General features: G+C 36.6%; 2 protein-coding genes across 2 annotated transcripts; one reads left to right on the forward strand and one right to left on the reverse strand.

Moving 5' to 3' along the window:
* Nucleotides 1-238: 238 nt before the first annotated feature.
* Nucleotides 239-7,077, reverse strand: LOC145779449 (alternative oxidase, mitochondrial-like). The gene is made up of 6 exons (XM_082591042.1): nucleotides 6,883-7,077; nucleotides 4,369-4,716; nucleotides 3,732-3,885; nucleotides 3,094-3,267; nucleotides 2,473-2,663; nucleotides 239-2,399 (listed from the first exon to the last, which is right to left on the reverse strand). The coding sequence occupies exons 1-6, from the start codon at nucleotides 6,988-6,990 to the stop codon at nucleotides 2,274-2,276; spliced, it is 1,101 nt and encodes a 366-aa protein (XP_082447168.1). The 5' UTR covers nucleotides 6,991-7,077; the 3' UTR covers nucleotides 239-2,273.
* Nucleotides 7,078-13,195: 6,118 nt separating this feature from the next.
* On the forward strand, nucleotides 13,196-14,771 carry LOC145780096 (THAP domain-containing protein 2-like). The gene is made up of 2 exons (XM_082591811.1): nucleotides 13,196-13,448; nucleotides 13,737-14,771. The coding sequence occupies exons 1-2, from the start codon at nucleotides 13,321-13,323 to the stop codon at nucleotides 13,942-13,944; spliced, it is 336 nt and encodes a 111-aa protein (XP_082447937.1). The 5' UTR covers nucleotides 13,196-13,320; the 3' UTR covers nucleotides 13,945-14,771.

Here is a 14,771-nt window from a genome sequence, read left to right on the forward strand (position 1 = left end):
AAGATGGCTTGGTGCTCAACCCTTATGTGGCCAGAACTGTCGTATTTGCGTTGTTGCAGCTAGCAATGGTCAAGCGATATTTGAACAGCCCCTCATTACAGGTAGTTCATTAAAGTACATTACGTAAGTGTTGGTACTACAAAGGCAAGCCATTTTATTAATAAGCATTGTATATTAATATTAGACACTCAAATCGCTAGTTTACGGATACAATATTTTGCAAACACAACAACGGCGCGAATGACAAATTATACTTTTACGTAACAGTGCAATAGAATTAAACTCGAAACACGCTTTCAATTTGTCAGCATATTCACAGGTGAAGAAAGCAGAGAAGCTTTTACACGGCTTTCAATTCATAATTACTTTGCAAACAAAATTTATTGATTCAAAAGAATTAATTCAACCGAATTACCAACTGCTGCTTCAGTCGGGCGACCCAGGGCGCCAAATTGGTTACCGCGCGCGTTAACTGTTTTTACCGATTCATTTTTTCGCGCGGTTTTTAAAGTCAGCAGCTAATTTTTGCCTTCCAGGTCCAAATCTAAACAATGCACTTGAAAAAAAAAAGCCTGGAGACACCTAGTTTAAAGAAATTGAGACAAGAACTTGATTCTGGTCACTCTTCAAAGTAAGATTTTCCGAAAGTGTTTTAGAGATTGGTTGATTCAGATTCCGAAATAACTATTTGCTAATGAAATTCTGCAATCATGATAAAAAATAAGCTTAACCCTCACCCTACTTTTTTTGAAAAGCTTTTGTGCACCGCAAAAATTAATTTAAAAAAAAGTTGACTTCGATTGGCGTCGAACCGTCGTTTTCACGAACAATAGGCACAAGATGAAACCACTGAACTGAATAAGCCAACGATAAAACGCTTGCATTCACACGGTATTAATACAAACTTTATGCCAAGAAACCGACAGAAACATTCACGCAGTAACCAGTATGACTACACCTACCGAAATATGTAAATAAGACAGAAAGTTTGAGGAAAAAAAATTCCGCACCCGGGGCCCGGCGACGATTGTAAAGAAATAAACTGTGATCAAATTGTTCGATTTCTGTACAGCACAGGTAATGCAAGCCATTATGTGCAAATTAGAACTCGTAGCATAGGCTGATGTGAACAAAATTACTGAGTTGTCTTGTATTTGAGTTACTGAGTTGTACTTGAGCGATAAATCGGCAACATGCTTTCCTTCTAACTCGAAAAATACCCGTATTGAAATGATTTCGCTTAACTTGCCTGAACTTAAGTAATCGACGGAAGCAGAGGACCCATTTGACTTAGCATGTAACAGAAGTTATGCTGATGAAAAACATTGGCTAATAAAATATCATATAAGCGCAAATCAAAGATCACACATCTCATACAACAAGCGAATAAACAATTAAACTTATAATGCGATCAATCACTGCTAAAAATACTATAAAGTGGCAAACAGTAATAACTACCCTACTAGAGAGAAACCAAGGGCCGAGAAGTGAAATGATGAGTTACTCATATTGCTATACTCGAATACATTACCAGGTCCTTTCCTTCAGAAACTACGCTTACCAAGCTTATCTTGAATAGATGTGAAAAATGTAGTAGCACGCATGCCTAAAACTGCAGTGCCTTTAAAAGTTAATTTTATAAAATAGCCCATTTTTGCAGAGAACATGATGTTCATACTCCATGTAGATTACGTGGTTAAACAATGGATTACGAAGCATGCGAGCTAACTAAATATTTATAAAATCTACAGCAAGACGTAGTGCAAACACGATGACAACATCTACTCAAGCGTGATTGCCACCCGAGATATGCAAATATGAGATGTGAACGAGTCACCTGATTTCGAAGGACAAACGCATTGTAGCCAACGGAAGGCATATTTGCAATCTGCAAGTCACTGCAGCATATGAGGTGTATTAACCAAACAGAATTTAGAAGGCAAGGTTTAATCAGCTGATTGCAGTCATGTGACTCACACACGTGAGGCTGAGTGCTAGGTCACAATCACTAGTCAGCTGGCTCATAAGGGAAAATTGTCAAATGTTAAAGAGTCAGCGGTCAAAACATCCCATCTGCAGCGAGCTTCAGATTATAAATACGCGTATAGTAGCCTAATTCACTTTGAACACATTCAGCGTGGAAGTTTAGAAAACGTGGAAATCGGCAATCAAGGCTGTGGAGTGGGTCAAGAAAATGGCGGTAGGGTGCATGGTGCAGACAATGTTCCATCAGAGTTTGCAGATAGAATGCTGACCACTAAACGACCATGCCATCATTCACCAGGAGGGTAAGGATTAGGATCATCTTCCTTCTGGCTGCTCAGTTGATGATTCACTGTTCGATGATGAGCTTCATCTGCTCGGATGGCGAGAATCACATCTCGCATCATTGCATCCGCCTGAAAAATAATGTGCTCGGTAACACCGTTGATCTCTAATTGCAACAAAATAGCATTATATTATGAAACTTACTGGAAGTTTCCAATATTCCACAGCGATCTCTGGAGCTTTCATTCGGCACCACATTTTCAATTTTCCTTCATCCAAATCCTTCAAACATTGCGTGTACGTTTTCACTGCTTCTTCCTCCAGGTATCCAACAAATCGATGACAGAATCGTGGTGAAAGCAAGTAAGCAAGGGAAAAGCTCATGACAAAAACACCTGAAACATACAGAGATATAACGTGTGGAGTTGGCTTAAAGTTCTTGAATGCTAACTCATTTCGTCTTTGTTATTGGTTGATTATATTTCCGATTATTTCCATCTAACATTTATCCACTGAAATACACAAAAAGTCTTTGTGAAGGCAAGGAAATCAAGAACGTATCGGAAAGCGCAACTTACGCCATCTTGTGCTAGTCAAATTGTTTCCTGTGCTCAGTAAGCCTTCTTCGGGTCATGATCAAAAAAATCATTCACAGCCTATTTTTAACTTGACAAACTGGTAAAAATTCCGAAAAGGAACGCAAAGGTGAACTTCCACTGTGAGGTAATTGTCAGACGTTAAGACAGCTGTGCTTAATTTCTTGCGTACCATAGCCATAAAAAATCAAATGATTGTGTTTCAAATACAATAAAATATTCTTATTACCTTGACCTAATACAACAGCGCTCTTCATTATCAGTCCTGGATTACCAACTCGCATTGCGGTCATCAAGTGCATTCGCTCGTTTTCGGCTTCTTCTAAAAGCGTGTGTATCCAACCGTGGTCACGCTTGAGCTTTCGCAGGGATATCAAATGACGGACCATGGCACCAACCATACCTTGGAAGATACAAGAGCATTCATTTAAACGTACGACACAGCAAGAAAAGTGCATGACCACCAAATTCACGGCAAATTGGTGACCTACCCCACAATCTACCTTGGCAAAGTTAGTAAAGGTTCAAACAAGCAGTAGCCTGCAATGTCGTTGTACGATTTGTCGTTTAGACGTGTTGACAGACTGCATGGCTAATTTGCTGAGCACGTCTCTTAAGTGCAGACAGTTAGGTGTCTGCACCTAAAAGACGTGGAGCCCTAATTTGTTGGTCAACGAGGTTTTCCTGGGGTGCAGATTTTGCCAACGCGTATTAAATAAACGGATATGTCATGGACCTGGTGCTGTTTACTATACACAGATTGCTCACTAATCCGTGATGTGTCTTAGTTTTTAGACTAAATATAAAAACGCTTCTCGCTGGTTGATTGACTAATACAGAAACAAGTGTGCAGAGATTTTCAATTACCTGGTACGCCGGCAACAGTTTCAAGAAAGATGATTCGCTTTATCCACTGCTTTTCGTCCAACCGACCTCTAATGGAAGCAAATTTGTAACCAGAAAAGATATCAAAGCAACCTCTCAAAGTTTGCACAGTGTAGTACGCTAGCTTATCCACTTTCTGAAAACAAACAAACATAAGTTTATCAATAAATTCCATTTTGGTTCAAAGCATACCCATGCAAGAGTATTAATATTCCAGTATTAGTAAGTGGTTACAAGAGTAGGAGCTTAATACTTGCCTACAGACCTTCCTTCTTGCTGTCACAACCCTAACTTGCAATCGTTTATTTGTTTTTGTTTATTGACTCTGAAGTACCAGTAGGGATAAAAACCTGATTTTTTGTACACACTTATGAACGTCAAAAAACGGTTAAACTCAAGTTTAACGTGGCCTACACATCTCGTAAAGACGTCCTGGCATCATCTCTCGCTTGTTTACTAATTTACTGAATTTGAACACAAGATAAATGGTCTCTCCACAGTCCACAGTCATACAACAGCTCCCGGCACGCGGCAGAAGCGACAATTGAGAGCGAAACATGTCGAACTTGTCGGTGTAGTAGTTTATCGATTATGCGAACAATAAAAATAAAACTCTTACCCCGTCTGGTGGCGTATGAGTAATTTGAACAGACTCGACCTCCTCAGACGACCATATCGGATGCGGAAGTCGATAGCCTCCATCATTCATAGACCTTGCTTCGAGTACATCAGGATGAACCTTATCATCAATGGGAGACACTCGGGACTCGGTTTGGACGGTTTCAGTAGATTTTTTAATAGTTTCTCGAAAATGCGGCAGTTCTTTAACGTTATTCAGTTTTGACTGAACGTCAATTTTCCGAGGATGGTGAGGAGGTGATGATGACGTGACGTTTTCAGTATTTGATTTTACGTCACTTAGAAGTCTTCCAAAAGAGCTCACCCATCTGGCTTGCATTGATTCTGTCTGTAACAAAAACCAATCAATGCTTTAGCTATCAATGTCAACTCATTGTGTTTAACTGATGTTTTTGTAAGTGTAAACGTTTCACATCACAACAGACAGCACTTCCACATCAACAAGAGAACCAAAACCATCAACTGAGATTTTACACAAACACACTGAAAAACAGAATAATTGCTTTTTTGTGGAGAACTATATGCAACATATATTTCTTTATTAAGAAAATGATACACGATACGACAAGCTGTTCATCTTAAACGAGACACAATGCAGACATCAGATTTCATAGACCAGAAGAGACTTAATGGACTCCTATACCAAGATATAAAACAAACTCTTCCTGGCGACACCTCTTGCAATCACAATCATTGCATATATTATATACTATAGCCTAGTTGCTGTTTTTAAGTTACAAAAAATAAGGTTCAAAGTACTATCCATGATGACTATTGACTATGCTAGTTGTTTTCTAGGCTTAAAAAACAAACACTAAAAAAGATAAATTTCAAATTTGTAACTGTTTGGAAACAATATCTTTACAAAAGCTAAATATATGTACCTAATTCAAAATCATGAGTAAAGCATAATAAAAAATACTAATTGATCAGCAATAATAATCCATCTTATGTTATCACAAGTGCACCAGTTACATTTAAAGAGTGAGCAATGAGCATTCTATGCAATGTAGTGTAAAGTAGTTTTTGAATAATTTAATGTAAATACACACTTTGCAGTGTCATTTCACACTGTTACTAGAAAAAATTCAAATTATTTTATCGTATAATTAAACCTACTAACACAACTCAATAAATGCATAAAAATTCACCAAAGATATGCCAATATTCGATCATACATTTTAAAGCAGACCTAAGCATGATCACAGTTTTGCCTGAATACAGGCTAAATAGCATGTTTCCTCACCAATAAAAGTACACTGTAAACAAACATAAAACTTGTTCATAAGAATGTGGAATTGTAAAATATTTAAATTAATCAAACAAGGTTCCATGCAAAAAAGTTTAGAGATTTCTACTGTAACCAGCAATCATACTTTAGTAGCTAAACATTTTTCGGCATAATTAACCAGGGTTGGTTGATTTAAATCATGATTTAAATTAAACAATAAAAATCAAAAAAATCAATTAAAAAAATCAAATGATTTTTTATTTGCTAAAATAAAAATAAAAACATCAACAAACGTTTCACTGCTTCTCTGTAATACAAAAGTTATATTTAAATACTAAAGGCTAATGGCTATAGGCTATACATGTTTTGAAAGGCAACTTAGTTTACTTGGCAGTTCACAAACAGAGTTGTTCACTAAACATAGTTTTTGAGCGAGTTTTTTCCACTTTTGGTCTGGTTCAATCAGAAGTTCGAAATCGATTGGGCACTGCAAAAGCTGGCGAGCTTGTATTTATGTACAAACTTCTCAATGCAAAATAAACTGCAATTTTGTGTCATCTGAACTTTTATTGTTTTGGTATGGTACGTCGGTAACATAATTAATATTACACAGTTAAACTTTCTTTGCAAAAAGTCTGGTTGTAGGCTATGCATCAGTTGAGCAAAAAAGCAAAGTGATGTGTGCTCAAACGTAAGGAAAGATCTTAGTGTAGTGAGATGACAGTCTGAGACGTACCTCAATCTCGATATGCACATTATGATTTAGTATAAAGCAACATATCACACCTACTTAAAAATATGTGCAATAGACAGGTTAGCCTACAATATGATAATAAAAATGATTAAACACTTGCAAAGCAATGCCTTTCAATCAATCAAGGGGTTAAAAATAATTCTGCTATCTTACTAAAATGATCTCTTCCCCCAAATAGACTCGACGCTTTTTTATATAAAAAAAAATCAAAAAAATCTGATTTAAATCAAAAAAATCCGATTTAAATCAAAAAAATCCGATTTTTTCCAACCCTGTAATTAACAAATGCCAATTTAGCATGTAAATTTTTACTGATTACCAGCAAAACTCCACTACATTTGGTTCTGAGAATTACCTATATAGGGCCCTAAAAATCACATGCAACAAAAGAACGTTGATAGGCATAGGCTACAAAACATATGTGTGAAGATTCCACTTAAACGTTTGAAGAGGATTCCAATTGTACACTGTGGTTTATTTTAACAAAAGGTGCTCACTGCTTAACTCACCTTCACTGGTAAAATCCAACTCTTGGTTAAATGCAAAAGTTGCAGTGTTTCATATTTTGCTTCACTTGAATGTATCAAACATTTTCCCAATACACGTTGCAATGCCATTTTTGGAGCGTTTTTTAGTGAAGTTGTATCTAAAGTTTGTACACCCAAATAAATGGGCACTTTAAAATAAAATTCATTAAACAATTTTACGCCTGGGAGATAATGTTGTTATAAGATAATATAGAGTAGTCCCGCTTATTAGGCCCACCTTGGGACAGGACAATTTTGGGCTAATTAAGCAGGTGGAGTTATTAGCCAGGGGACGATTCTCTGCCACTCATATACGTTAAGTAATTCCGGACTGGCCCGAAATGGGCCTATTAACCATGGGCTTAATAAGCGGGGACTACTGTATATCAGTACCGTAGCCAATTGGCTGTATGTTGGAGAATGGAGATGGTCATGGTTTGACTTCCATGACAAACGCCCCGTCGCCCCAAATTCATTGAAATCAACAACAATGTTAAAGTACCGGTACATCTAATAATTTCTAAACAAAAGTACCGGTAATTCAATACTATATTGGAAAATATTTGAAGAAATTTGACAAAGACATGATAAAATCTCTGATTCTGACTGGAAGTGGCCCAGGAAAATTGTTTAGTTTGATCAAAGTAGGCTACGCAAGCCAGACAATCTCACGAGACCAGTCGTTTCAATGATTAGCACTCCAGAACATCAACTGGCAAAATTTTTGGACAATATCATAAAACCATATATTCTCGACACTTATATACGGTACATATTAAATTTAACTAAACAATTCATGAAAAAGTTGAAAGATTTTAAATGTCCTCCCAATAATGTTATGGTAAGTTTTGATGTGACATCGCTTTTTTACCAACGTGCTGCTATGAAAAACCATCAATATTATTTCTAATCAACATGACACGTCGCAAAAGGGGATGAGAGCTCAGGGGTCAATCTTAACTTTTTTTTTCACTAGCCCACCGGACTAGTTGCTCCCCGTTTTCACTAGCCCGCACGATTTTTCACTAGTCTGACCAGTTTACTGACTTTTCACTTGTCTGATGACGTATTAAGATAAGTGCTTTGGCTTAGACTGAAACTAACTAAAGTAAAGGCTTTCAGATTTCAGTACGCACAAGAGAGCAACAATACGCACAAAAACACCTGCTCGTACTACAGACGCACCAATGCAATTTTAAAACATAAAAAATAAATGTGGCATGCGGTGTGTGCTTAATATTTATTTATGTTGTAATATTACATTGTGTGCATCTGTAGTACGAGATGACACGCCACTCGCCAGGGTGGTACAATACATAATATTCGTTCACTGTCAAAAGAAGTGGATTATTGGATGGATTGCGTTTGGTTAGGCCTCTACCGTCAGACCTGTCTGGCTTGTTGGGTCAGCATAACTCTTTAGGTCAAGGAGGCACACGAGCTCTTCAACTACGACAAGGTAGCAATCCAAAGAGGGAAAAAAACGAAAAAAGTAGTCACGTGCTCAGTTGACCGACTTTGCAGCCTTCTCCATGCAGCCTTCTCCGTGCAATTTCTGGCAAGCAAATTTTTGCAGTATTTCATAGTGACGTCGCCAATTGCCATTTTGTAAACCAAAACTTTTCACCGGCGAATATTTTCACTAGCCAATCGAACTAGTACTGCAACATTTCTACTAGTCCGTGCAAATTTTCACTAGCCATAGGCTAGCGGACTAGCGTTAAGATCGAACCCTGAGAGCTCCATCAATACCATCAGGACAGCATCATCTACCAGCTCATCCATTCCATCACCCACCAGGACAAGAAACAATAACTTAAACTGGATATCAAACCTCAATCGTCTTAGGCTACTGTGTGATGTGCAGTCTGACCATAGAAAGAGCTCAACACCTGCTCTCCTGGGCCACATCGAAACGAGCTTTTGCCTGAGAAGTGAGGATGGGTTTCTTTTATGTCCGGTTTTCTTTCTCCATCCTATTATTATTATTATGACTGCTCATCCACATCAATATTGGAACTGGCGAATTCAATTCACAACACTTTTCATTAGTCTGTCATTCATTACTACATGTGTGCTTCTCTCTGTTTTTGTTTTATTTTTTGCTATTTGTTTTTTGGGTTTTGTGGTTGTGCTAACTACTACTGATATATAGCCATCTACATAATTTTTCATTCAGGCATGTTTTAAACCTTTCAAGGTTTTGCCACCTTTTCCCATTCATTAACGTGCTGGTAGGTTTATATCGATTTTTGTAGTTAGTATCTTTTTCGTCCCGGACACGTTAATGACGAAAAATAAAATAATTGATTGACAAAAAGGATTTCATAAAATTATAAAACCTGGCAACCAAACATAATGTTCAATTATTCATGTATTGTATAATGATCACTTGTTTAAACAAATCGATGGCACCACCATGGGTTCTCCATTTGGTCCAACTTCTTTTTAGTACAATTTTGGTAAAGAGGTCACTTTCTTCAACCACAGACATATACAACCAAGCAACCACACGGCATTTAACATAATCGATTAAACTTGAACAAAACTATAAGCTACAAACGTTTTCGGCCATACACACTGTCACAATCAATGTGCAAGGCCTCGCGTCAGGCTGCTTTGCGTCTTGACAGAACGTGTTGTTTTGGTTGTAGAATTCTGGTGCGATGTGTTATTATCGGTTATGACCTGAAGTAACCTCTGATTACGAAATCTGTATTATGTAACGTGTTTTCTACAACCTTCGGCCCTACGTGACATTCTAGAGACTTCTGTTGTTTACATTTAAATGCTACGTGACCGACGATGAGTTCGTGTGATGCAACACTACGTAACCTTCTCGAAGTTACTGGACTGAACAACCAACTATAAATAGTGGTGTAGTTTGTGTAATGATTATTATGGTGATTATTATGAGTTGATTATGAGAGTTGTGCTATGAGTTGTGGATTGGTAGTTGATGCAGAAATTAGAGTTATTTGAGAAGCCGTTCGTTAAAGTTCTTCAAGAAGTCAGATTATCATTTCACTAGTAGAATTATTCGACATTTAATTGACTGCTTTTCGGTTTGACCCATTAAACTACGTCATTGAACCTTTCCAAGTCTTTTTCCTGGTAAGAGATAGAAAGAAATCGTGACACACACGTTAGCCCTTATCAAGTAACAAAAAATAACTGCTTATCGTATCTACAATGAAAATGAATAACTGATCTAAACACTGAATTGAAAGCGGACGAGCGTGAATGGAAAAACTGTCTTACAGTTCCCTTTGTGGGTAAAGCATCGAGACGCTTTGTCAGTAATATGTCAAGTTTTATCAAAATGAAGTTCAACATGGATATTGTTCCTGTGTATAAAACGTTCAAAGTTGGCTATTATTTTCAGCTTAAATGTAGGACTCCCTCCTACTTGTGTTCAAATGTCGTGTACAAGTTCACTTGTTCGCATGATGCGAATTGTACATACATCGGTATGTCTACGCGGCATTTGGCCACGAGAGTGAGGGAGCACTTAGATTTAACTAATTTGAACAAGCAAAGTGCCATTAAAGATCACATATTCGATTGTCAAACATGTTCAAATAACAAACCATCCTTGGAGTCCTTTAGAATTATGCGTAAATGTTTCACCGAATTCGACACTAAAATCCACGAGGCTTTGCTAATAAAATCATACAATCCTCGCCTCAATCCTCAATACACAGTTGTTTGCCTCAGGTGCTTCTTATTTACTCAACGTCTTTTCTTGATACGTCATATGATGCGTCTTTGCCTGGTGTAATTTAAACGCCATGTGATGTGCCTTTCTCCTATGTTCTGCCGTTTCATTTTGCGTTTCGTTTTTCAATTCAGTGTTTAGATCAGTTATTCATTTTCATTGTAGATACGATAAGCAGTTATTTTTTGTTACTTGATAAGGGCTAACGTGTGTATGGCCGAAAACGTTTGTAGCTTATAGTTTTGTTCAAGTTTAATCGATTATGTTAAATGCCGTGTGGTTACTTCTTTTTAGCGCACATAGAAACAAAAACATTTGAAGTGTTTTATGATTTTTATCCTAAAATATACACTGGTTTACTTTTAAATTATAATACAAAGCTCTTTGTCCAAAAAAGTGAAAATCTGGACTAATTTTATGTCTTCTATCTCGGACCCGTTAAATTTAGCTTTTCCAGAATGAAATGAATCAGTTGAAAAGTCTCCTCCATTTAAATGGATACCTATTTTTTCAATAAAATATTGACACCTATTTTGGATCCATTACAAATGATCTTATTAACACTTATTTTGTGGTGGCCCATAAAAATTCAATGATTAATTCAAGAGATAATTTTAAAATGTTTGCGGAAACTCCAATCAGCGACTTCGGCTTTGTTTTATTTTTTCTCTCAATCTCTTCAGGGGACGAAATCGGGGGATGAAGTGTTCAGGAGATGAATTAGGTTGCACCCAACCTGACATACATCGGTATGCCAACAAGGCATTTATCGACTAGAGCTGAGAAACACCTGAATTTGAATTCTATACAAAAAAGCACAGTCAAAGATCACATTTTCTCCCGTGCAACATGTCAAAGCAACGTTTCTATTAAGCAATTTGAGATCAGATCCAGGGGCAGGTCTGAATATCAAACCAAGATTTTGGAAGCCCTGCTAATAAAACACAATAATGCATGTTTAAACAAACACTTGTATGCTTATGGCTCATCTTTTTTGTTCTGTGTATTTTTAATTAGTTTTTCACACCTTGCCTATCTGTACATACCACATCATGTGATCTGTGTAATGCTGTTTAATGCAGTGACCTTTGAGGTTCTCATATTTATTGTTGAGCTAGTCAGAAGCACTGTGCAGTTTTTTTCTGTTGATAAATTTAATATTTAAGCATTGTATTTTGTTTAGATATAGATACAATTAATGTAATATACCTATATTATTTCTGAAGAGAACATCATGTGATGTTGAAAACATTCGAAAATTTTTTCAATGTAGTTTTTTTGTAAATGTTGTACAGTTACTATGTCAAATCTGATTATAGGTTGCTTGGCTTTGTACAGTATGTCTATGGTTCAACAAGACGAACTCTCTACCAAAGCTCTAATGAAAAACATGCAGATGTTGGCATAAGCTAATAGCATAAACTGGATGACTGTACCGGTACACTAGTCTTTCATAACTATCTGCCCTCTTTTATGTTGCATTTGTAATAATGATATGACATTCTACTGGAACCTAACAAATTATGAAAAAATAACTTAACTGAACCTAGCCTATGTATGTAACAACAACTCATCTAGCTGACATGAAATAGGTAGGCGACTAAATCAAGCTAAAGTAGACAATTATGTAGACCATAGACATCTTATTATAACTAGACCGCGCATCGTCACTTCTCTCGTTTACGATTTTTGAAGAAAGCGGGTTCAGACGTCAGCCATTGTTAGTGTACCTATTCCGCGCGTTTGCCAATGCTTTTGTAGGGACCCGTAATGAATTTTCATTGTTTTGAATTCAATTCAATTTATTTTTCCTTGTCAGAATGCAAAAGAAATGATATTGTGAAAAAGAAATACAGGAACAAAACCAACAAAAGGAAAAGGTGGCAAAACCATAATGGTTTAAGACGTGCATGAAAGGATTTAATATTGCGGTATATGAATCGATAAATATACAGTAGTTAAGCACGGCCACCAAACCTGATACTTTAAAGCAAGTAGAAGTAGATGAATTAATTAGTTAAGAATCAGTCGCCTCCTCGTTCCTGAAACAACTGGAGCGCCAATTCTTAAAGCAATGAGAACACGACTGAACACAACTTAACTTTCTACAAAATGTAATTCTCCCATAATATTTGCGTTTCTTAAAAAACTAAATTGTTGTGAACAAATAATTGACAAAACAAATAGTTTTCTATGCAACAACACAACCGCAGCTTTTACCAGGATTCTGTTCAATAGAGATTGATGGCTTTCGATTTTCTCCGTTGTAGCAAAACGTTGCATTATGACGTAAATTCGTGTGATTTCGTCAACAATAACTTTTAAAGAAATAGCTTCAGTTTCAAGTTGCTGTGAAATAACAACTAATAAATATCTCCGCAATTCACTTCTATGACGAAATGTTTGTATGATTTCACCTTTGCTGTTCTACAATCGCAAACATATTGTTGGAATTTGTTAATTTTAAATTACGTAATTGCTTGCTTTTTTTTTTATTTTGAAAGTGCTTTATATACCTCCGCACAAACAAGTTTTACATATAATATAGTAGGCCTATAGTATAGTATGACAATTACGATAATTCTTACGTTTCAAATTCAAAAATCTATTCATTCTAAAAAAACGCTAGTTCAAAAATTGGTGTTTCAAATTCTGGGGTTAATAAAATTTTAATAAAAACCTTAAACCCCTGGACTTTAGATATGGCGTGCTGTGCATATGGATGTAGCAAACGAAGAAAATACAATTCAGATGATAAAAGGAGTAGCAGTAAATGCAGCGAGGATGAAGAATCAATTGCGAAGAGAACATTTCCGCGTTCATTTCACAGGTATGAAAATATTGTGATACTTTTAGCGAGCTATGAGAAAATAGAAAATACTATTATTGTAACGATAACACTGGTTGGTTGGTTTTGAATCTTTATCCTCGGACTGACACTGACTAATTTCTTTTCCTTCTAGGCGGAGATTTTTGTGATTTTTTTGTTATATTTTGGACAAAAAGTGTGGCGCTTTTCTTATAAAAAAACAAAACAAATGTGAAATCGGGCTTTCAGTATATAGCCTATAGCTACTACATTAGCCTATAACGTATCATGCTATTTTACGTTGCTTAGATTTCCAACCAATGAAGAACGAAGAAAATTATGGATTGCGAACGTCAAGCGTGCCAATTGGACACCTTCTAAACACACATTTATTTGTTCTGATCATTTCAAGGAAGAGTTCATGTATCGCTGTGGTGAGCGAGTGACTTTACGAGACAACGCTGTCCCCACTCGTTTTAAGGCATTTCCAAAGCATTTGAACAAGGCAATCATTTGAAAGACGTACGAAAAGTTAACTGCCGCAATGAGCTTAAATAAAAACACGACTATTATTATTATGATTATGCGCACTGTTGGCCAATGATAGGCTATTTTTGAATTTAGTTCCAGTTTTCAAATAACCTTTAGCCTACCTTGTATTTTGTATCTGCTTAATGAAGGCAGACGCTTAGGCCTATGTGCATTGCGACTTGTAGGCTATGCAAGACGCATAAACATAACTCCGAATAAAGAAAATTATTTGTAGAGTGACATATTGTGAATTTTAATTGGGTATATAGGCTACTATGAGATCGCATAAGCTCTGTCGACTAGAGGGGTTTAAGCAGACATAATCCTAATCTGCCACCATTGAGACATGGAACATTGGGGGGCCGAGTAGTTAAAATATCAGACTTGTCTGGCTGTAGACACCAGGAGGTCTGGGTTCGAAACCTGAGTCTGTCTGATGTGCTCTAAGAAGAGCGAAACACCAATAAACCACTTCCTTTCGACATCACATCAGTATTGGTGAATATTTAATTTGTTTTGATTTTGTTGAGCTATAGGCCGACGTTATAGCCGCTATACTATAGCGTATCATTCGCTTAGGTTTGATGTAATAAACTGTTTGTTGCTATTTTTACAATAGGCTAATCATCAGCTCAGCTGTAACGCCAAATTGAATACGGTAAGAGTTCTGCTGAACTGCTGGAAATGATGCATTCAGTGTATCGTATACGTGCTCTCGCATCGCAGTGTTTTTGCTTTATATTATAGACTGTATGTATAATTCTGTGCAATTTAACACATGCTTTTATTCATTTCGTAGATGAATAAAACCTC

This window comes from Aplidium turbinatum, chromosome 11, assembly GCF_918807975.1.
Source record: "Aplidium turbinatum chromosome 11, kaAplTurb1.1, whole genome shotgun sequence".
Classification (NCBI taxonomy): Eukaryota; Metazoa; Chordata; class Ascidiacea; order Aplousobranchia; family Polyclinidae; genus Aplidium; species Aplidium turbinatum.